This window comes from Podarcis erhardii, assembly GCF_964252035.2.
Source record: "Podarcis erhardii genome assembly, chromosome: 10".
Taxonomy (NCBI): Eukaryota; Metazoa; Chordata; class Lepidosauria; order Squamata; family Lacertidae; genus Podarcis; species Podarcis erhardii.
The window spans coordinates 32,564,948-32,586,755 of NC_138500.1; the positions used below are offsets into that span (position 1 = coordinate 32,564,948).

Sequence of the window (21,808 nt, forward strand, 5' to 3'; positions counted from 1 at the left end):
AGCTCTTCCAGTCCTGAGGCATTTTTGCTCTTCCTAATTACTGTCATTACACAGTGGGTAGTGATTACAGACGGATGCTGATGAGAGATACCAGGAAGGCCTTGTCCCCCTATAGACTCAGCACGCGGAACCAGCCAGCCTCTTCCCTGAAGTCATTTAAGAGGGGAAAAGAGGGGAGGAGGACTAGAGACAGCAATTTAAAAATTATGAATTCTTGGGAATTTTTTAATATCAGGGATGGTGGGGACCAGATAAGCAAGGCAAGAAAAGCTGGGAGTTCAGGGAATGAAATCAGTGAAGACACAATTTCATCTTTAAAAGTAGAAGAAAAAAACAAGCCAACACTGGCTTTTAAATTTACGGTTACACTGGTAAGGATAAGAGGGAACAAATTGAAACGCTTAACATTTCCAAGTAATTAGAAGCTTAGAATTAATTGAGAGAGTCGTATAGCCACACACAGGGAAGGTGAGAGAATTATTTCTAGGAATGAAGTCATCTGCCCCCAAATTGCATGACACTGAATAAAATGTGCATCCTTTGCAAGCTAAAAAAGAGAGGGGGAAATAGCAGAAAATTCATGATTCAGTTTCTTTAATGGTGCTTTACAAGCTTGCTATTTAAGGAGCCCAGTAAGGAGCACATGATTCTGAGGCTGTGATCCTGAGCTCACACTAATACACAGGCAGTTGCCCCTTGCTAATACATGTAACCAACTCCTATAGACCACTTCTTCCAAAGGTAGCAGGTCCCACTGAACTTCATGAGATTTACTTCTGCATTAATATAGACTGGATTAAACAATAAAAGTTGAAGCAACCCGATATCACATTCACTCCCCTCCCCAAATAACATCTGTGGTGAATTAATACCCCAAGTTGGTATTATTAGTAACTATTCAGGAGCTATAGGGATTAATCACGGTGATAATTAAGTAACTACTCAGGAGCTATAGGGATTAATCATGGTAATAATTAAGCCCACTGCTGCAAATAAATATATAGCATCAGCTTTATCTTAGCTCTGCTAAATTAGGGTCTTTGTGCAGGGGTGCTGAAAAGAAAGCACTTAATGACCTCTGCTAATACTTATTGGATAGTCAGTCAGTAAATGCAAGGGGGATATCTGGCTACTCCCCTCCCCCACCCCACTCCCAGTGTTTGTATAGGTGCATTGTTGAAATTCATAAATGACTCTTTGGCTATGCTAGTTGGACAGCTCTGTTGGGAATGCAAACTGCTGATGTTAGAACAGTTGCTGAGCCTGCTGTCAGCTATGCAAGAGCTAAAAATTACATAATTTGTGCTCCCCAAGGATATTATTCCTCAGCAGGTTACTTCTTTTCTCCTGGCAACCCTCTCCTCTGTAGCATCTCCTTTATCCAGCTGCTGGACAAGTGATGGACACACAAACGGTACCTTTTAAATGAAGGATGGCATTGCACAGGTTGAACTGGCATCAACCTTGCTGATCAAATTATATCTATGCCAGAAAAATATGTCTGTGTCAGTCAGTCTGCAGTTAGGATTCTGTGCCACTGCCAGCCCTTTTAGGGTGGGGGCAAGTAAGTGTTTGGGCAGCATGAGGAAGCTCTGTCCACTCTTCCCTTCCAAAGAGATTTCCCCCTTACATTCCAAAGTATTTCATTAACCTAGAATAGTGGTGAGGAAACTTTTTGGCTCAGAGAACCAGATCACTACCAGTTCCCACCCCCTGAAGGCCAACTTTCACAGTTCCTCTCGCCTGTCAAATGTTCCTTGTGCCATGTTTCTCAAACACCTGACAGCCCGCTGCCCCCATTTCCCTCCCTTGATAGATAAGAGCAGTCACCAAGATCTTTGCTGATTACAGTTCTGATAATAATAATAATAATAATAATAATAATAATAATAATAATAATAGGGCCAGAGGCCTCTCTACAGCCTTGGATGGTGGCCAATCCGGACACACAAAAAAGCCAGGAGAAATCGGTCTAAAACCAGTCAGGTACGAATCACAGTGCTGAGCATCTCTACCTGAGGAACGCTTTTCATGAGGCATGTGGTAAAAGAGTGCCACCTGGTGACAGGAGGGCACCTTCTGATTAACAGCGTGTAAGAACCAAAGCAGAGCCCTGCTGGATCAGGTCAAAGGCCCATCAGGCATCCTGTTCTCACAGTAGCAACCAGACGCCCATGGGAAGCTTGCAAACAGGACCTGACTCTTCCCACTCTGTAATCACATTTGCTCCCCATTTTTCCTCTGAAAGGGGCCACATAATACCCACACTGCATCTGCAAGAATCATAGAATCATAGAGTTGGAAGAGACCACAAGGGCCATCGAGTCCAACCCTCTGCCAAGCAGGAAACACCATCAGAGCACTCCTGACATATGGTTGTCAAGCCTCTGCTTAAAGACCTCCAAAGAAGGAGAATCCACCACACTCCTTGGCAGCAAATTCCACTGTCGAACAGCTCTTACTGTCAGGAAGTTCTTCCTAATGTTTAGGTGGAATCTTTTTTCTTGTAGTTTGGATCCATTGCTCCATGTCCACTTCTCTGGAGCAGCAGAAAACAACCTTTCTCCCTCCTCTATGTGACATCCTTTTATATATTTGAACATGGCTATCATATCACCCCTTAACCTCCTCTTCTCCAGGCTAAACATGCCCAGCTCCCTTAGAACTCAAGGGTTTAGTGTGGCAGCACCAGCACTCCGACATTTTCATTTAGACAAGACTACCCAGGTGTTTAGGGACGCGGGTGGCGCTGTGGGTAAAACCTCAGTGCCTAGGACTTGCCAATCGTATGGTCGGTGGTTCGAATCCCCGCGGCGGGGTGAGCTCCCGTCGTTCGGTCCCAGCTCCTGCCCACCTAGCAGTTCGAAAGCACCCCTAAGTACAAGTAGATAAATAGATACTGCTTTATAGCAGGAAGGTAAACTGTGTTTTCGTGCGCTGCGCTGGTGCTGGCTCGCCAGAGCAGCTTCATCACGCTGGCCACGTGACCCGGAAGTGTCTTCGGACAGCGCTGGCTCCCGGCCTCTTAAGCGAGATGAGCACGCAACCCCAGAGTCGGTCACGACTGGCCCATACGGGCAGGGGTACCTTTACCTTTACCTTTCACCCAGGTGTTTAGAAAGTTTGTATGAGTTTTCATTTGTTCTAGTCTGTAGTCTGTTCTATTGTGGTTTTAACTTTCTGTAAGTTTTTAATTACGGTTGCAATTTTTTAAGTGATAATTGTATTGTTTTATCTTTTTTGTAATCCACTTTGAGGGTTTTCTCGACAATCAAATGGTATGCAAATTTTATGACATAAATAAAATTAATAAAATTAATAAAATTAATAAAATTAATAAAATTAATAATAATAATAATAATAATAATAATAATAATAATAATAATAATAATAGATGACCCAGGAGACCCATTGCCAGTCAGTGTCGATTATGCAGGGCTAGATGGATCATTAACCTGACTTGGGATAAGACGGCTTCTATATCTGTATGTTCCTAACCCTGAAATTCACCTACTGGAGTCAGGTGTGTGTACACATTGCCTCTGAACACATGCTTATCTCAGGTACTTATTTTCAGAACCTGAACTGAACTCATAGAAGTCCTTCCCCACAAAAATTCACTCCTGGCTCACACCCCCAGGGTAAACCTTGCTGTTTGTTTGTTTGTTCGTTTCAGCAGCCTAATTTAGAAAATTTCATAGCTGCTGCTGCTGCTAAACCACTGGAAGTCAGAAATCTTGCCAATTTACCACATACTGCCTAGAGATCTACTGTAAGATTCCTTTCTTTGCACCAAAGCAATCCATTCACTCCTAACAACAGAAGATCTGTTTGGAGCCACATTCAGAGAAAGCAAAATGCTCTATTCATGCTGTGGGGTTTTGTGGATGTTGTTGGGGGTTTTCTTTTGCAGTGAAAAGATTTGCCTTCTCTCCCCGCCCCCCTCGCCAACCCCTCCATCTATCACTGGGATTTTCTAAGACTCTTCTTGTGTTGCAAATCAGCACAAGCCAGGTAAGATTTCCCGCCTCCACCCCCCAAGCAGAGAAATTAATAATGTATTCAAACAAACACAATACAGACTCTGTCTTGAAAGGGGAGGTTTTTGTCTTGTTCATGAAAGGGAACTGGAAAAAAATGTCAGTGAAAACTTACTCAGAGAGATGAGAGCAGCTGTCACCACGCTCACCTCCCCGACCCTAGACAACAGACACACACACACACACACACACACACACACACACAGGCACCATGAGGTGATCAGAGTCACAATAACAAACACTTCCTGGCAGGATAGTGAGAAGAAAAGAACAGAGGCTTGTGACAGGCTGTTAGCATGTCTGGGACAAAACTAGCAGACCTCCTGGCAATCCAATCAATCTTGCATTTACCAGGTGCCCAAAGACAAACATTCCTATCCACACATATTTATATATTATTTACTTTATGAATTTATTTGTCCTCCACATGAATCTCATAGAGGTTTATATAAAAACAACTAGAAACAAAATTTTAAAAGTACAAAAAAAGAAGAAGAACGAAAGGCAGGTTTTAAAGCAATACAGAACAAGCACCACAGGTAGAGGCCTTTTTGCCCAGTTGGAGAAACCTGTTGAAATGAAAACACCTTCAATTGTTTTTGTCAGAACCTAAGAGTAGCCTCTGAAGCTGAGGCTCCAATACTTTTGGCCACCTCATGAGAAGAGAAGACTCCCTGGAAAAGACCCTGATGTTGGGAAAGATGGAGGGCACAAGGAGAAGGGGACGAAAGAGGATGAGATGGTTGGATAGTGTTCTTAAAGTTACCAGCATGAGTTTGACCAAACTGCGGGAGGCAGTGGAAGACAGAAGTGCCTGGCGTGCTCTGGTCCATGGGGTCACGAAGAGCTGGACACGACTAAACAACTAAACAACAACAAGAGTAGCCTCCTGGATCAGGCCATCTGCTCCAGCATCCTGTTCTCACAGTGGCCAACCAGATGCCTATGAGAAGTCTGCATGCAGGACCCCAGCACAAAAGCATTCTCCCCTCCTGTGGCTTTGAGCAACTGGTATTCAGAGCTCTACTGCTGCAACCATGCAAGCAGAGCATGGCAATGATGGCTAGTAGTTATGGATTTATCCTCCATAAATTTGTACAAAAGGTACAAAAGTTCCAGAAAATACAAATAGCGGACACCTGATGTATCTCAGCAGGGATGCTCTTCTGCAGAAGGGGGGCAACCACATGGAAAGCTCTGCTCCAAGTTGCTGTGAAGTGGGCTTTTGGGGACTTGAAGAAGAAACTCTCCTGCAGAATGCAGCTTATCAAGGAGACATGCTAGGCTGGGACTGGCTAATAGGTAGCTGCTGATGGAGAGAGAGCACTGTGGTAGGCCAGTTCAGTCTAGCAAATATCTCAGATATTTTGCATATCTACTTCCCCTTTGAACATAGTGAGTTTTGCCACAGGATATGCATTTATAAAAACTATTTAGAAGCTCAACCTTCCTTCTTCACCTGGTCATACCATCTGCATCCTGTTAAACTGAGTTGTGGAACATGAAACTTTTACGTGTGTGGGGGGGGGGGAGATTTGAGCAGATATACTCGCTATATCTATAGCAAGATGCCCAGATCTCTGTCCATGGTCCTGCAGGACCTCAGCTGACCATACCCTACCTTCCTTCCTTTTCTTTAACATTCTACAATTCTGAAACTTTTCAGACCCATTGCATTTATGTTTTCAACCCTAAGAAATAGTTGTGGGTGGTTATTTTATAGGAGTATTTAAAGCTGATTTTAATAAAAGCTTTGTAGCTGTACAAGAAACTGCCCTTTGGACTACACATACAATTTGTAATCCCCCCCCCCAAAAAATTGGGACCTACCATGTTTGACATTCCCTGACCAGGATTAAGAAAAGAGAAAGAACAGAATTGTAAAGTTGTGGGCTGAAGTTGTGGGCTGAATGTAAAAAAGAAAAATTCCAGCTTCATTAAGCTATCAAATGTTGAAGGATAACAAGAATATTGCAGAATAAGGACCACTAGCCACTGAGTGTACGTATGCCACATTCAAATTATTTTCTATTACATCTAAAGTAAATATGCAGTCTTATATCTTATATTGCCAATGTTTATCTTATTTCATAAATTTTATACACCGCTTGCTTGTAAAAAAACACACACACAATCAAAGCTGTTTTCAAAAAGAATTATATAACACTGTGGAATAAAAATAATTTTAAACATTAAAAAATATGCTCCTTAGTGGTTCAAATAACTCATTTAAACTCCCACTGGGTATTTCTGTCCACTTGCAGTCATCATTTTTCATTCCCACTTAATAACTCACCATCATATTGCCAGGGGAGTTTCAGGGTGCGGAAATTAAGATTAAGGTAAATGTGAGCTCAAAGCAATCATTTTATTCCATGAGATACACATTTCCCAGAGCTTCTCCAATTCAAAACATTACAGAGGAGGGATGCCTTGGCAGGGTGGGAAAACGCTTTTCAACCCAAGGACCACATTTTGTTGTTGGGGTGGGGTGGGGTAGCAGTGGGGATGGCAGTAGTGGGAATGGCTAGAGACATAAGTGGGTGGTGTAGGGGAAGTGACTCTCCTTTGTACAGCAGGCTGCATTCCAGCTCTGCCAAAAAACAGCAGTTCACACTCTCTCACACACATGCACACCTACATCCAGGCAAGCAAGAGGAATTGTCACAGTTCAGGGGCACATTCCAGCCAGGTAAAAGCACTCCAAGGGGGCCAGAGCGGGGCCAATAAGAATAGCCAGGCTTGAAATCTCCTGCCCTTGGTATAAAGTGTCCCAGTAGTCTCCTTTTTCTTAACGCAATTGCTGGGAGTTTCTGGCAGCTAAAAGACTGTTTCAACATCTCTACAATGTGGGAAATAACAAACTCTCTTCCAGTTACAATGAGGCAAGCCCTTTGTAAATCTGTCCATCCACTATTCCTCTTTTGAGTTGAAAGGGAGTTTTATGATGCTTGAGGGAGAGTCTTCAAGTCTCAGCCCTCTAGAACTTGTTGCTATGACTCCGACTCCTCCTCGTCCCAGATGACACTCTCCTGAGTAGTCTTGGTGGTCACCAACTCAGTTGCCCCGAGTTCCGTTGCCGGCAGTGGAAAGGTGGGGTTGCATTGTTTATCACAGGAAGTCAGGGAAGCTGCCTCCGTGACATCACTTCCTACCATAGCAGTATACTGGACTTCTCTTTTTAAGGCGTCATCTCTGGCAGTGTTTAAAGCATCATTTGAATGTGGGCACATAAGTATTTCAGGATCGCCATCTCCTGGACTGCAACTGTGGCCTTTGTGAGGTTCATTTTCAAAGGCAATGACACACTTCTCATTTTCTGAAAGAGAAACAACTTAATGAGTAATGTGAAAGCAGTAGAGAAGTGTAGGCTAAGAGGCCCCCTTCCCTTTTAGAACATCATCAGCAACAATGTCTATAGGTCAGGGAGTGAAGCACCTCAGGTCCGTGGGGTGGGTGCTGCTTTCCCATGCTCTCTTCTATGACCCTCTGTGCTTTCTGCAGCCCACAGCCCCTCCCCAGCCCACAATCATTACTGATAGTTTCTTCGCACCCTCCTTGAGTGTTTTTGCATGGCTGAAATGTGTCCTTGAACTCATCTAGCTCCCCTGGATGGAGGATGGGGGATGGGGGATGGGGGATGGGGGATGGGGGATGGAGGATGGAGGATGGAGGATGGAGGATGGAGGATGGAGGATGGAGGATGGAGGATGGAGGATGGAGGATGGAGGATGGAGGATGGAGGATGGAGGATGGAGGATGGAGGATGGAGGATGGAGGATGGAGGATGGAGAAGTGTGTGCGAGTGGCTACAGAACCTTACCTAATGTGCCAAGGTAACATTTACATTCATTGCTCCACCCACTTTTGGTTGTGGCCCCGCCTGTCAGTGGCACATGCCCCCCATTAAGGTTGCCCAGTAGGGCTGAAAAGGGTTTCCTAGCCTTGCCCCTAGGTTATACTCCTACAAAAGTTCCCTCCGTGCTCACCTTTAGCATTCCCCTCTTCACAGCATCTGAAATCTTCAGGGACGTCTTGTATGGGGCGACAAGAAGAAAATCATAGCTCAGTTAAGCAGAACATGATAATAAAAGAGGAAAGTGAACTAAAATATATGGGACTGGCATTGGCATTGGCCCCTGAATAGCCCAGGCAGTTGCCTTGAAATTGGACCCAGATGTGAATCCTTCCTGCTGTTACTTCTCCAACCCATTCAAGATTGTTCTTGGGTCTATCCAGGAAGAATTCTTCTTCTTATATATTTATTTGTACCCTGCCATTTTCCCCTGATGGGACTCAAGGTGACTTACAAAGGAGCTGTTGGTCACAAAATTATTTCCCTTCCTAGTCACCCCCTACTCCCAGGCAGGCCATAGCTGCCATGGGCTTCAGTTGCCTAGGCAACAGTAGCTGGGAAGAGAGAGGGGAAGAGTTTCCCCAAAGAACAGCTCCAAAGTCAGCCCCCTTGTAGCATGCTGGTGGAAGGGGGCAAGGTACTCTTGGCCAGGCCCTGAAATATCCAAGGTGAGATCATGGGGGAAAGGTAATTGTTGATCAGAAACAAAAGACACAGGTACATGACAAGCACAATTTATATCATTTCGAACTCCCATGATGCTGGGAATTGTAGTTTGCATTGGCGTAGCGTGGGGGGTGCAGGGGGGCCGGCCGCACCGGGTGCAACATCTGGGGGGGCGCGCTCGCACTAGCAGCTCTCTGCCCCTACTAAAATCCACGGGTTAGGGGGAGCAAATTACTTGCCTTGCCCCGGGTGCTGACAACCCACGCTACACCACTGGTAGTTTGTGGAGGAGCTGAGACCACTCTTAAGTATTTCTACCACTGCCAATGGAATTACATTTCCCAGGATATTTCTGGGAGAGGTACAGCCAGGTTAAGCCTGTAAATCACAGCTTTCCAAACGGTGTGTGTCCACTGCAATGTGTAGGCGTGTCGCGCAAACGCTCCCTGCACTCTTCCCAGGGCTGAAAAGGGGTGAGTTTAACCTCCGGTTTGCTAGAAAAACTGAATTACTATGTCATGAAATGTTGCATGTCTAAAAAGTGTCACCAATATGAAAAGTTTGGAAAGCTCTGCTGTAAATGCAGTTAGGTCCAAGGAATGTAAAGCCAACAAACTATATCATGTGGTAATGGGAAAGCCATTCCTGCTTTTGGTTATGCAAGGGCAAATCCAAGGATATTTCAGTAAATGATGTGTGCATGTGCCCCATAATCAAAATGATTAATACTGGTGAGCAAAGTCATTTATGGAGCAATTGGCACTTAGATGCCCCTGGTGATCGCTAACAGATAATTAGAATAAGACGAATCAGTTCTGCTCTCAGTACTTTGCAGGCAATAACCATGCCTTGTATGGCTTGTTGTGTATATGCCATTGGATTGGAACTAGATGGTAACTCCCCAAATGGGTGAATATCTATTGTTGGGAAGATTAGCAATGCCTACCTGTAGAATTCTCCTTTTCAGCTCCTCGCATCCTCTTCTTCCTCTTTTGTTTCAGGATTACAATGCACAGCACTGCAGCTACTGCCAAGACTAGCCCCATGAGAATGTAAATTCCGAAGAGTAAAGATGAGCAAGCTGGGTCTGCAGCAAGAGGTGTTGGGGCTTGGGTTTTAATGGGGAGGAAAACAGAGGGGGCATCTTTATCCCACTCTTCCACTGAAAAAGGCTTCTAGAGCAGCTTACAAATATAAGTCCCTGCTTTCAGACTTACCATCTAAGCAGCACGACACAAGAGGAAAAGGGATTGGGAGGGAGGAGGGAAAAAAGCAAGATCAGGCACTAATTCTTATTTACAGAGCTCTTGTAGTGAACAGCAGGAACAGAAAATTTGGAGATGACTCAAAAGCTGCTGCTCGTGCCAACAGAGAGGGTCCTGCAGTCCAGTCTCTCTCTCTCTTTCCACCTGACTGAGTGTCTGCTGACAGTTGAGGGAGCGGCCTGATGCAGCTGTCTTTTAACAGAACTGATGGAGAGGCCTTGCAAACATACATGGCAGTCTGACAGTGGGTCATGTTCACTGAGTTTGGAATGGGGCTTTTGGAGCAACTGAGTTATCTCAGCATTAGAGCAGAAATGGTCAGCAGTACAGTGGTACCTCGGGTTACATACACTTCATGTTACATACGCTTCAGGTTACAGACTCCGCTAACCCAGAAATAGTACCTTGGGTTAAGAACTTTGCTTCAGGATGACAACAGAAATCGTGCAGCAGCGGTGCAGCAGCAGCGGGAGGCCCCATTAGCTAAAGTGGTGCTTCCGGTTAAGAACAGTTTCAGGTTAAGAACAGACCTCCGGAACGAATTAACTCCTTAACCTGAGGTACCACTGTATTATTTTGTCTCTTTACTTTTTTTCTGTCCCACAATTCCACCAGGATGTCAAGGGAAGATTACAGGGTTCGTTCCCCTTCCTCCTTTTATCCTTACAACAACACTGAGATAAATTAGGCTGTGAGAATATAACTGGCCCAAGGTTACCCAGCGGACTTTCCTTGCAGTGGGGATTTGAACCTGGGCCTTCTCAGTCCTATCCTGACAACTGTAACTACAAACAATGAAATATGTCCCCTCTCTGCTTTAAGCTCATTCTAGGAGGCCTGTTTTGTGATCATCCCACCATATGAAGTATGACAGGCAACTAGTTATGTGAGGGCTTTCTAGATTGTGGTTTCCCACATCTGGGAGCCCCTGCCCTAGGAAAAATTCTCAGATCCACAGTTGGGCAATACTTTTGTTTAGGTCAACCAAAACGTTGCACAACATTGAGCAAGCTTTTGAGCCCTCCATCTTCAGCAGGTCAGATGACAGACAAAGTATGCAGGTGGTGGGGGAAAGATTCAAAACCATAAAGTTCAAAAATTGGATTGGATGCTGCAGCCATGAGCTGTCTCTCAGACTAACCAACCTCACAGAAAAACAATACAGTGGTGCCTCGCCAAGACGAAATTAATTCGTTCCGCGAGTTGCTTCGTCTTGCGATTTTTTCGTCTTGCGGAGCACGGATTCCCCGGGTATTAATGGTTTTACGAAAAAGGAAGCAAACCCGCAAGACGTTTTCGTCTTGCGAAGCAAGCCCATAGGGAAATTAGTCTTGCGAAGCACCTCAAAAAACGGAAAACCCTTTCGTCTAGCGAGTTTTTCGTCTTGCGAGGCATTCGTCTTGCGGGGCACCACTGTACTGTAAAATAAAATAAAAATCTGATTACCTGGGGTTAAAATACATGTTACTATTTAGCAGTGCTTCAAACATCATCAGGTACACTTAGTCTAATTCTGTTCCATTTCTTAATCCAAAACCCCAGTTACAACTCTTTGTTTCTCTGTCTTTCCTATTCCATCTTTACTCTTCTTTTTTCTAGTTAGCATTCTGGTTTAAAGATAATCTGTTATCTCTCTGGGTAGGGCAGATCACAGCAATTGACAGAAATCTTCATTTTTGTAAACCACTTAGAGGTTTTTTTTTTTACAATCAAGTGCTATATAAATATTGTAAAATAAAAAAATAATAAACAGATAATTTTCATATAACATTTGCTCAATTTGCCCTCATTGTTTTATGGATTAATCCCTTCTTTCCCTTCATTTCAGCACTCTCTCCTAATAACTATCATAATAACTTACATAAAGATAAAGGTAAAGGGACCTCTGACCATTAGGTCCAGTCGCGGACTCTGGGGTTGCGGCACTCATATTGCTTTATTGGCCGAGGGAGCCGGCGTAAAGCTTCCGGGTCATGTGTTAAGCATGACTAAGCCACTTCTGGTGAACCAGAGCAGCACACGGAAACGCCATTTACCTTCCTGCCGGAGGGGTACCTATTTATCTATCTGCACTTTGACGTGCTTTCGAACTGCTTGGTTGGCAGGAGCTGGGACAGAGCAATGGGAGCTCACCTTGTCATGGGGATTCAAACCGCTGACCTTCTGATCGGCAAGCCTTAGGCTCTGTGGTTTAACCCACAGTGCCACCCGTGTGGCTTACATACCATTCCCAATTATATGGTTTTTAAAAGTGTTAAGGGCTGTGCTTTATAAAGGCTAGGGCAATGGAGCCCAAACTCTCCCCCACCCAAGCCCATTTGAAAATTGCTGAAGGCCTTGGTGGATCACTTAATGGTTTTTCTGCCTGTTAAGGCAATTGTAATGCATTACGCTTGATGCTGTATTATTTTTAATTGCATTTTTATAGCTTCTTTCTATTTATTATATATTGTATAGAATCTGAGCTGTAATGCAATAAAATACCCTGTGATATGCTGTGAACTGCCTAAATGAAGCTCAAGGACCATAATTTGGGAGCCCTGAGGTGATGATGTTTCTACATGGAGGCTCCTTGGCACACGAAAACCTATTTGTCCATATAGCCTAATATGCTGTACTCTAAATGACAGCGTGTCTCTGACTTTTCTGGAAGAGGCCCTCCCCATTACTTGCTTACAGGTTAAATGGAGATGTTAGAACCTTGAGATGGGGCCCTGAGATAGCAATGCAGTTCAAAAGCAGGCTAGTGCAAGGAGATAAATAGGTACCGTGACAGCAGGAAGGTAAACAGCATTTCCGTGCACTCTGGCTTCCATCACAGTGTTCCGTTGTACCAGAAGTGGTTTAGTCATGCTGGCCACGTGACCCAGAAAGCTGTCTGTGGACAAACACTGGCTCCCTCGGCCTGAAAGCGAGATGAACTTTGCAACCCCATAGTCGCCTTTGACTGGACTTAACTGTCCAGGGGTCCTTTACCTTTTTTTTAACAGTCTCAAGGGGTCTTTTGTGTGTGGACGGGTACTTATATATATTACCCAAGTGGCACCGTCAAACGTGTGTAACATCATGGTTAAACAAATGAGCTACAGTGAAGTTCAAAGTTTCAGGATGAATTACCCTTTAGTCATGAGCTCACCAAAGGCCAGCCCCTATCTCTAAGCTTCAACATGCTCTCCTCCACATAGGAACCATAGAAAGCTGTCGTATAGAAAGGCAAACCACTGGTACATCTTAGCTCAGGACTGTCTATAGCAGCTTGCCAGGATTTCTGATTGAAGTCTTTGTCAGCCTCACCTCCAGGGATTGACCCCGGAAAGCTTTGCATTCAGATATGTGCTCTCTATTATGGAGCTATGGCCTTTCCCTCATGTGGAAAGTTAGTCATAAGCTGTGTGCATATTATATATATTTAAAGCACATTTACCCTCTTTCCAAAGAACCCTGGGCACTGTCATTTACCCCTCACAGAGCTACAATTCCCAGCACCCTTAACAAATTACAGTTCCCAGGATTCTTTGGGGGAAATAATGTGTTTTCAATAGGTGGTGCGCACAGAGTCATAGTGGCCTATCTATATGTAAATCACTAGAGATTTCTGTTGAAATATGAAGTGGTATATACATTAACTACCTCTCTAGGTAGGCTGCTTTGAGGGCCACTAAATTACACGTGTGAAGTACTTTTTCTTTTTTTAAAGCATGCTATAAATACAACCAGCAATTCAACAGATGTGAGTCAGAAGCCGCATGGCACCCAGTTACAACCCCCACCTACTTGTGGAGCCAGTACAAAAACCCCAGGCTCTACATTGGTGTCGCAGTCCCAAACGCAGGAAGATGTGGTACTGCATTGACAGACTTCACACGTTATCGTTACTCGTTTCCTCTAGGTCAGTTTCCCACACGTGTACCAAATCATGAGTATGGCAAATGCCCACAAAGAAGCAACCTCATTGCTCTTGTCGACCCAAACAACAACCCTGTCTGTCTTACCTGATGCCTTCACTATCATTCCTATTTGATAGATATGAAATTGAGACTGAAAAAGAGCCAATTGCTATAGCAGTGATTGGTAGGCCTTTTAAGGGAGACCACTGGTGCTTTTCCTTGAGAAGATAAGAAGAGTCCTGCTGAACCACAGCAAAGATTAATCTAGTCCATCATCCTGTTCCCCACAATGATCAAACAGGCGCCTCTGAAAAACCCATTAGCAGGATTTCTGGACCACAGCCCTCTCATACTGTGGTTCTCTAGCGGCTGGCTATGCTACCTCTGCTCTGATCCTACAGACAGCATACAACCATTATAACTAACAACAATTGATATCCAAGGTCATCAGTAGATGAGAATATTTCTTCTGTTCCTGTTCTCATCCACCTGTCTCAGCCATTGGAATCTCTTCCTACTGGTATAAGGATTTGATTCCAACTGAACTCTATGCACCCAGGGAACAATTCCCTCCCGCTCTTTCCAAAAGTCAAGGAGATTATTTTTATTGCTTACTTGTCTCCTTCTCAGTCTTCCTCTGCATCTTTTCACAGCTCACACATTGGTCAACCAGGCGGTCATAGCAGAGGCTGGGGAGATGGCAGGAGGTGTCGGTACCAGAGCGCCTGCTTCTGGGTCCACAGGGTACACATTGTTTGCTCTGATGGTCATAGCAGAGGCCAGGCTCAGAGCAGGTGGTATCCACACCTGAGTGGCTGCTTCTGTTCTGCAACATGGTTCAGTCTTCAAAGAAAGAAAAGGAAGGGAAACCCCAGATTATCAAGGCTTAATGAGATAGCAGGTTATAGAAATGAGAAACTGTTGGACTTTGAAGCCTGCGCTTCTCTCCCTTGAGATCTCACTTCCTCCAGGAGGCCCTTTATAAAAGAGCAAAAGGAGGAACTTGCCCAAGCAACGCCCTCCTGTCCTGTAACTCCCCGCCTAGTATTATGTTTGATTCTTGTGGTGTAAAAGCCATGTCAACGTGACGCTATACGTCCAAATGGATGAGGGGCCTATTGGATGGCATAGGGTTTATTCTAAACTTCCACCTCTACTGGACTAGTAGGCCCGCCCCCAAACATTTTGTGGCCGAAAGAACATGAAAAAGGGGAGAAATGGAAAAGAGAAAGGAAGCCATAAAAATAGCAGAAAGAGAAGGAAAGACAGAGAAAAAGGGAATACGAAGAAAGAGAAGTAAGAGAGCAAGAAAAATGGAGGTGCCTTGAAAAGAGCAGAGAGTAAGACAATGAGTCCAACCAATGATTTGGGCATAGCAAGGCTCGCTTCCCTCACACAGTATAACTATATGGCTGAGCCCCACACAGCAGATTCTAACTTTTGTGACTAAGATTATTTCGCACTGCACATAGACAGCTAGAGAAAGGCCATGGCTTGTGCTTCAGTGCTGCTACTAGTCAGTACAGATCCTGGGCTAGGCAGACTCAGTATAAACATCACGTATTCAAGCCCACTGCAAGATAGGTTGGAACCACCACACATCTCAAAGGGTTGTCTTCTTATCCGTCACCTTTGGAGAGCAGAGCTCTTTTTGTTACAAGGAGGTCAAATCAATTAAAACTAGGCTTAAAAGTCCCCTCTCAGTCACTGCCCACCAATATCTGAGATTTTTTGTTTCTTTTTCTCATTATATTTAATCTCTTTCCCTTTTTAAACCTAGCCTGCTTTCATGGAAGATTCAGTCATATGGTGTTCCACATCTCTGGCTTTTTCTACCATTCAGCCTTTCTGTATCTCACTTACATGGTCTTACTTTCCACACCAGCATGTATATTTGCCTATCTGGACTGAGCGGATTTATGACTCAGTAATTCCATGTAAGTATTGGTCAGAAGGTGAACTGTACAAACTCCTCTAGCACATTCCCCTCTCCCCACAAACTCCAAGGCAAGTCGTTGTTTAAGTTTCATCTGGGCCAGGAAGCAATGCATTGACTGGCTCTCACATTTTCCAGTCATGTGCTGTGCAGATGGAATATTTTCCTGTTTGTGTTGATTAAATGCTCTTGCAGCATTTGTACAAGTCTGGAATGCATTCACTGTGCATCCAGCCTCAGCAATCTGCAAATGCACTGCACCTCTCTGTGCTGCAGGCACAGCACTGCAGTAGAAGCAGTGATGGGCTGGGCTTGCGGCGCACTACACTTTTACAAGCATCACTTCCTCTCGCTTCACTGTGATGGTCTGGCTTGTCTGGGAGCAACACAGCAAGGTGTTTTCTGAAAAGCTGGAGTGTCAGCGAAGTTTTTACCATCTCCCCCCTAACTCCCATCGCTTTGTTGGGATCCCTTTGTTAGGAAAGGTTACAATATTTGAGGTCTTTTCTTAGGTTGTTGCTGTTGTTTAAATGAGAGTAAAGGGAGTGGGAGACACATATGATAGAGGTGTAAACAATTATTCATAGTGTAGCAAAAATTGCTAGAGAAATATATTTCTCCCTCTCTCATAATATTAGAATCTAGGGCCAGAAGATTCAGAACAGACAAGAGAAAGAACTTCTGCAAACAGCACATTATTGAATGATGTCATTTATTCCCCACAAGAGCAAAAACTGCAGGTTGTCTGTCAGCAAGCCTCTGGCTTCCTCAAGGTGTTGACCTCACTGTGTGAGGAAACCTTGTAATGGGTCTGTCCTAATACCACCAAGCAGCTGGAGGTAGGAAACCTTCAATAGCTGTATTTATTTGTGACCAGCAGATCAACAATTCCCTTTGGATGTGTATGAGACTCATGCCATAGCTGTCAAGTGTCCCTTATTTGAAGGGACAGTCCCTTATTCCAGCGCCATGTCCCACTGCTGTCCCTTATTGATGGATGTCCCTTAAATGTCCCTTAAATGATGTCCCTTAAATTTGAAAGGAAGCAGCTCCTTTCCCTCCCTCCCTCCCTGCTGGCCAGGGAGGAGGGAGGCTCCAACTGTGTTGCTTGGCTGTGTTGCTCACCCAATAAGAAGTCTAAGAACAACTAGGGGGTGGAGCTTGCATGCCTTGTGTGTGGCTAGTTAATGCAAGTTGAGAAGGTTTTTGAATGCTGGATGCCATTTTGTTGCACGTGCTGCTGAAAACTTTGCAGTGCAAAGCCAGGCCGGGGAGCCATCTTAAGTTGAGGCTGCATAGGCCTTGTGGTGCATGTGATTCAGATTCTATTCAGTTGAACCTCTGGTTACAAAGTTGGTTGGACAGTGTTCTTGAAGCTACCAGCATGAGTTTGACCAGACTGCAGGAGGACGGGAAGACTGGAGTGCCTGGAACAAGTGAGGCTGCAGGTTCCTTATTTTGGCTGCTGGTCCCTTATTTTCAAGGCTGCTGGTCCCTTATTTTCAAATCTGTAAGTTGACAGCTATGACTCATGCTATTACAAAGATTTTAAGCTGCACTTTAGCAGCAGCAGTGAATCTTGCACACACCGCAGACCTTGCACCTGGTGTTGGGACACTGTTTGCACCCCCATAGTCATGCTACTGAGTGAGGGATGCTCTTCTCAGACATCCATCTTTTCACTAAATTATGTTCAGTTAATAACAAAGTTTGCCAAGGTAGATGAAGGATCTGCAGAGGAAAGGAAGGGAAGAGGCTTTCTGGCAGGGCACAGCTAATTGCACATGGAAAGGAAAGAAACCATTGGATATTTTATTTTTTTTATCAAACCTTTATTGCATTAGCATACAGCCATAGCAGGATAAAAAAAAATAAAAATAAAAATAAAATAAAAATGCTAGAGACAAACAACCAAACAAAATTCAAAGCGATATTACTGCGAATGTATATAAAGCATATAATGGCCCCAAAATAGGCTCGGGACATTAGGTTAAAAAAGTAATAAAAGAATTAAGACAGGTCCAGGTCTAGGACACACTACCCCGTCAGAGTAGCCCTGAGTTTCAAGGCCTGCACTATAAAGATTGCCACCCCACATGTAACTTGGGGATTTGCGTCCACAAGAAGCAATTTCAAACAGTCTTCCTTAGATGTGATGGTGGACGGGATCAAGAGGAGGAGCTTAGTTCTTATTAGCTCATAAATAGGGCAGCAGAAAAAGAAATGTATGAAGTCCTCTACTTCATTCATTGTGCATGGACATAGACGCTGAGTAATAGGGGTCTTAGAGTAAATCCCCTGCAGGAAGGCCGTGGGTATAGAATGGAAACGGGCCATGGTAAACGCTCTTCTCAAATTGGGCTCCGTCAGGTCTATCAAGTAGTTGGCAAGTGATCTTACCACTTTCACTTTAGGGAGCCACACGGAGAGGCGAGCTGTGGTGGACTGTGCCCGGTCCATGGCCTCGTCTCTAGTAAGAATCCAGGCCCGGATTTTATGTTGATCCCAAGCTGACAGCGTGTCCAGATCTGGGAGGGAGTAGCGTGCAGTAATAGTCTCCATGGCCTTGGACCATTTATTGCTGTGAGAACAAGTTAAAAAGGCTTGCCTGGCTAAAAGGAAACCTGGGGCTTTGATTAATTTACAATAAAAACTAATAATTCTAATGTGGGCTCTCGCAACAATGGAGGGGAGGCCCAGTTCTGTTCTTAACTGTGCAGCAACCGAGCCCTTGGGGAGACCCAGTACCTTTCGTGCAAAGGAGTTTTGTAGAATCTCGAGCCGTTGTAGTGTTTTTAAATTCCACCCCCAGATTTCAACCCCATACAGTAGCATCGGGAGGACTTTGCTGATAAATGCTTTTCTGATTGGTGGAACCAACTGGCCGCCTTTTGCATAGAAGAATTGGATATGGGGGCACGGTCCCATTTGCTCAATAGGGTCGAGTCAAAAGACAAAGCTTCTGCTTCAAGCATTGTTCAGAATAGCACTAATAACAGCCCAGCCTCAGTAACTTGCTGTTCCAGAGGATGAAGCCAAGCAAATCGGCTGTCTTCCATTTTCTCTCCAGCTGTCTCTTTTCTTCTCTGGATTCCAGTTCTGCAATCTGAGCTTTCCCTACATGCTCCTTAGAGGCAGTAGCCAGGGTAGTGGCTTGGCCTTGTCTAACACCATCACTGCCACTTTTGGAACTGCTACAGCTCAGCAGCAGAACATGCTGTTCCTTTAAAGTCCTTGTGCTCTTGCTGTGTGCGATGCCATGAGATGAGTCAAATCAACAGGGAACGGCCCTCATACAAGGATCAGCTGCAAAGCCATTTCCCGTTCCCAGGGAAATGAGGTTGCGGGCTGGGACCAAGCCATTCCCCACACACATGGGGCGGGATAGCCCCTGTGCCATTGGATGGTCCTCGGCCACGTCATCCTTAGGCTGTCCAATCCACGGCTGAGGACTCGTCCCTGTTTTCTTTCTGCTCGGTCAGTTCTCCCGCCCTTAGGTTAGGCTCTTTATTTCTTGACCTTGCTATGGACCTCATTTGGTCACCTTGGTTGTCCAAGGGGCCTGGTAGGAATTTTTTCCCACTTGGCAAATTGGCACCGGCCATTTGGTTTTTCGCCTACCTTGTAGCAAATCATCACAACTTTGTATGGTTTGGCAGTTAGGCATTGGAGTATTAGGTTGGAGGGGAGGGGAGGTAGTGGCCATCACCTACCCCTCCTAATTCAAGGGTATTCCATTAAAGGAATCTGGGGGGCATGGTCTCTGTCTGAAGCCCCAGATAGGGGGGCTAAGGCCATGGCACGACCCCTAGCAGTGACCCTGGGGGAGTTCCTAGTTGATGTGCATCAGCAGCGCTCCCCCTACTGGTGGTTAACCCTTCCAAGACTCCTGCAGATGGGCAGGAGTCAGATATAGTCATGTGGTTTCCAATGCCTAAGCCAATGCCACTCACATTCTGTAACCAACAAAGTTGTGGCCTTTTCCGCCCATTAACCTAAAATACTGTTTCATGTGTCTTTATTCCACTTCCTGGGAGGGTTTGGGACCTTGCCACGCAATACTTCTCACAGGAAGGATACAGTATCTGGAAATGCCGCTGAGGTGCGGTGGTGGGGAAAACCGTTTCTCATTGCCCTATATCAGTATACTTATTTCTACCCTTGCCCACTGTTATTTTGGTTTGCTCATTTGTTCACAGAGTTTGTACCTGCTCTTCATCGGAAAGGCTCTCAGATAACCTGTCTTCAGAAAAGACACAGCACAAGATGAAAAGTGGATGGGGAAGGAAGATGAAAACAAACCCAGGCACAAAATTCTTCTGATTCACTTCTGCTTTCAACCCTCCTTTTCTGCCAAGATTCCTGGTACGGCAAAATTATGACAGGTAACTGACTCCATCATCATTCATGGGGGCTTCAAGGCACCTACAAATATAATCAATCAAGAAAAATCTTGCAGATATCTGCGACTGTCCTCTGCTGTGTCACCAGCACTTTTCAATTCAAACATTTTTAAAGACTCAATTGAAGTTGTGAACTGACTGCCAAGTCAATGGAAATGAAATAGCTATCTGGAGGAATGGACTGATAATGTGCAGATTAATCTTTTGAGCAGAGCCAGAATGAGCACAGATTTCTTGACTAGCTTGCATTTTGCCATTCTAGTCCCCACCTTCTCGTTACTGGTCTTCACAAGCAGGGCAAGCATCAGTAGGAATGCCTGAGTGGTTCATTGCAGAGGTGAGCTGATCTAATCTGCACCTCCAAAACTAAAGTGCAGATCAGAGTCTAATTTGCAATTCTCCAAATTTTGCATTTTCAATTCAATAAATGTATCAAAATGCATGGAAAATGCATATTTTAAATTACTTTAGTACAATAGTTCAGTACATAGCAGCACATTTTGTGTACATTTTTTAAAATGCAGATTAATGTGGAAATGAATTATGAATGATTAATTATGAACACATATGAAAGAGACGGATCTGTCCATCGCTTGAAGCATGTGTCCACTGTCCTAGTCAAAACTTGTTTCTTGCAAGCATCCCAAGCATCATCGTACATTTGCAGGAGATTGTAGCAGAAAATGATCTAAAAGGGCAGACACACAACACAAGGCTGAGGCTCATTTCCACACTTGCCATGCTTATAATGTGGGTGTAAAGGTCATATTAGCTAGAATGTTTATTTGTATTACAAATTACCACTCTGCTTTCTCTTCTGCATCAACAATGACCAGCCACCAGTGCAAATCATGTGAGAGAGGCTCAAAGGCAATTTGAAGCTGCACTGTTGTACACAATGGAACTTCTGAGCAAACAGGGATAGGATTGCCCTGAAAACTTTACATGTGATGATGCTCAAAATCTCTGCCGTTTTGAGAACATTTTCATAGGAGGCTTTCACAAGCCTAGAATGCAAATGTAAAATCTAGAACATACAGTAGATTTTCTTCTGCTATCCATGCCCCATTAGCAACGTCCATGCATAGCACAAATAGGGGAAGAAAATTGACACTTTTTTTGGTGTCACGTGCAAAATTCCCTAAAAGCACCTTCACATATTACAAGTGATGGTGTGGGGAACACGGGTGTTACTTCAGTTTTCCCTACAACAACAACAAAAATTACCATATGGGCATCATACAACTGCATTTACATGCTTCTGGATCAACTGGATCCACCAGATTCATTGACATAGATGTTTTGAGATATATATATCACATATCATGTGCTGTATATGTCATGTCTTGGTTACAGGAACCAGTGCAGTGGTACCTTGGGTTAAGTACTTAATTCATTCCGGAGGTGCGTTCTTAACCTAAAACTGTTCTTAACCTGAAGCACCATTTTAGCTAGTGGGGCCTCCCGCTGCTGCCGCCGCGCAGCCGCCGCACGATTTCTGTTCTCATCCTGAAGCAAAGTTCTTAACCCGAGGTACTATTTCTGGGTTAGCGGAGTCTGTAACCTGAAGCGCATGTAACCTGAAGCGTATGTAACCTGAGGTACCACTGTATTTCCCACAACATTTGTAATGGAGAACTGTCCCAAGTCTAACCCGAAAGGAGGCGCAGAATTGGGGGCAATCTCCTCACAATGAGCTGAAGCTGACTTAGAGCAAACAGTTAGCGTGCACATGGCCATCCATTTCTGCAAGAA

General features: G+C 44.5%; 1 protein-coding gene and 1 long non-coding RNA gene across 3 annotated transcripts in view; one reads left to right on the forward strand and one right to left on the reverse strand.

The window, feature by feature from the left end:
- Positions 1-21,808, forward strand: part of LOC309350657 — a 144,809-nt gene that overhangs the window by 42,007 nt on the left and 80,994 nt on the right. The window lies entirely within an intron of this gene.
- TNFRSF13C (TNF receptor superfamily member 13C) lies at positions 5,952-20,400 on the reverse strand. Of its 2 annotated transcripts, none has more exons than XM_081877683.1 (5): positions 19,953-20,400; positions 14,330-14,557; positions 9,509-9,670; positions 8,030-8,074; positions 5,952-7,359 (listed from the first exon to the last, which is right to left on the reverse strand). In XM_081877683.1, exons 2-5 carry the CDS (start codon positions 14,547-14,549, stop codon positions 7,034-7,036), a joined length of 753 nt encoding a protein of 250 aa, XP_081733809.1. In that variant the 5' UTR covers positions 14,550-14,557; positions 19,953-20,400; the 3' UTR covers positions 5,952-7,033. The 2 variants fall into 2 exon arrangements, with proteins under 2 accessions (XP_081733809.1, XP_081733810.1); XM_081877684.1 differs by lacking the exon at positions 19,953-20,400 and adding an exon at positions 15,578-15,959.

Coding starts and splice junctions, on each gene's coding strand:
- TNFRSF13C (XM_081877683.1), bottom strand. CDS start 14,549: ATGTTGCAGAACAGAAGCAGCCACTCAGGTGTGGATACCACCTGCTCT. Junction 9,671..14,329: donor GAAGACTGAGAAGGAGACAA/GTAAGCAATAAA, acceptor TTAAAACCCAAG/CCCCAACACCTCTTGCTGCA. Junction 7,360..8,029: donor TGAAGAGGGGAATGCTAAAG/GTGAGCACGGAG, acceptor TTTCTCTTTCAG/AAAATGAGAAGTGTGTCATT.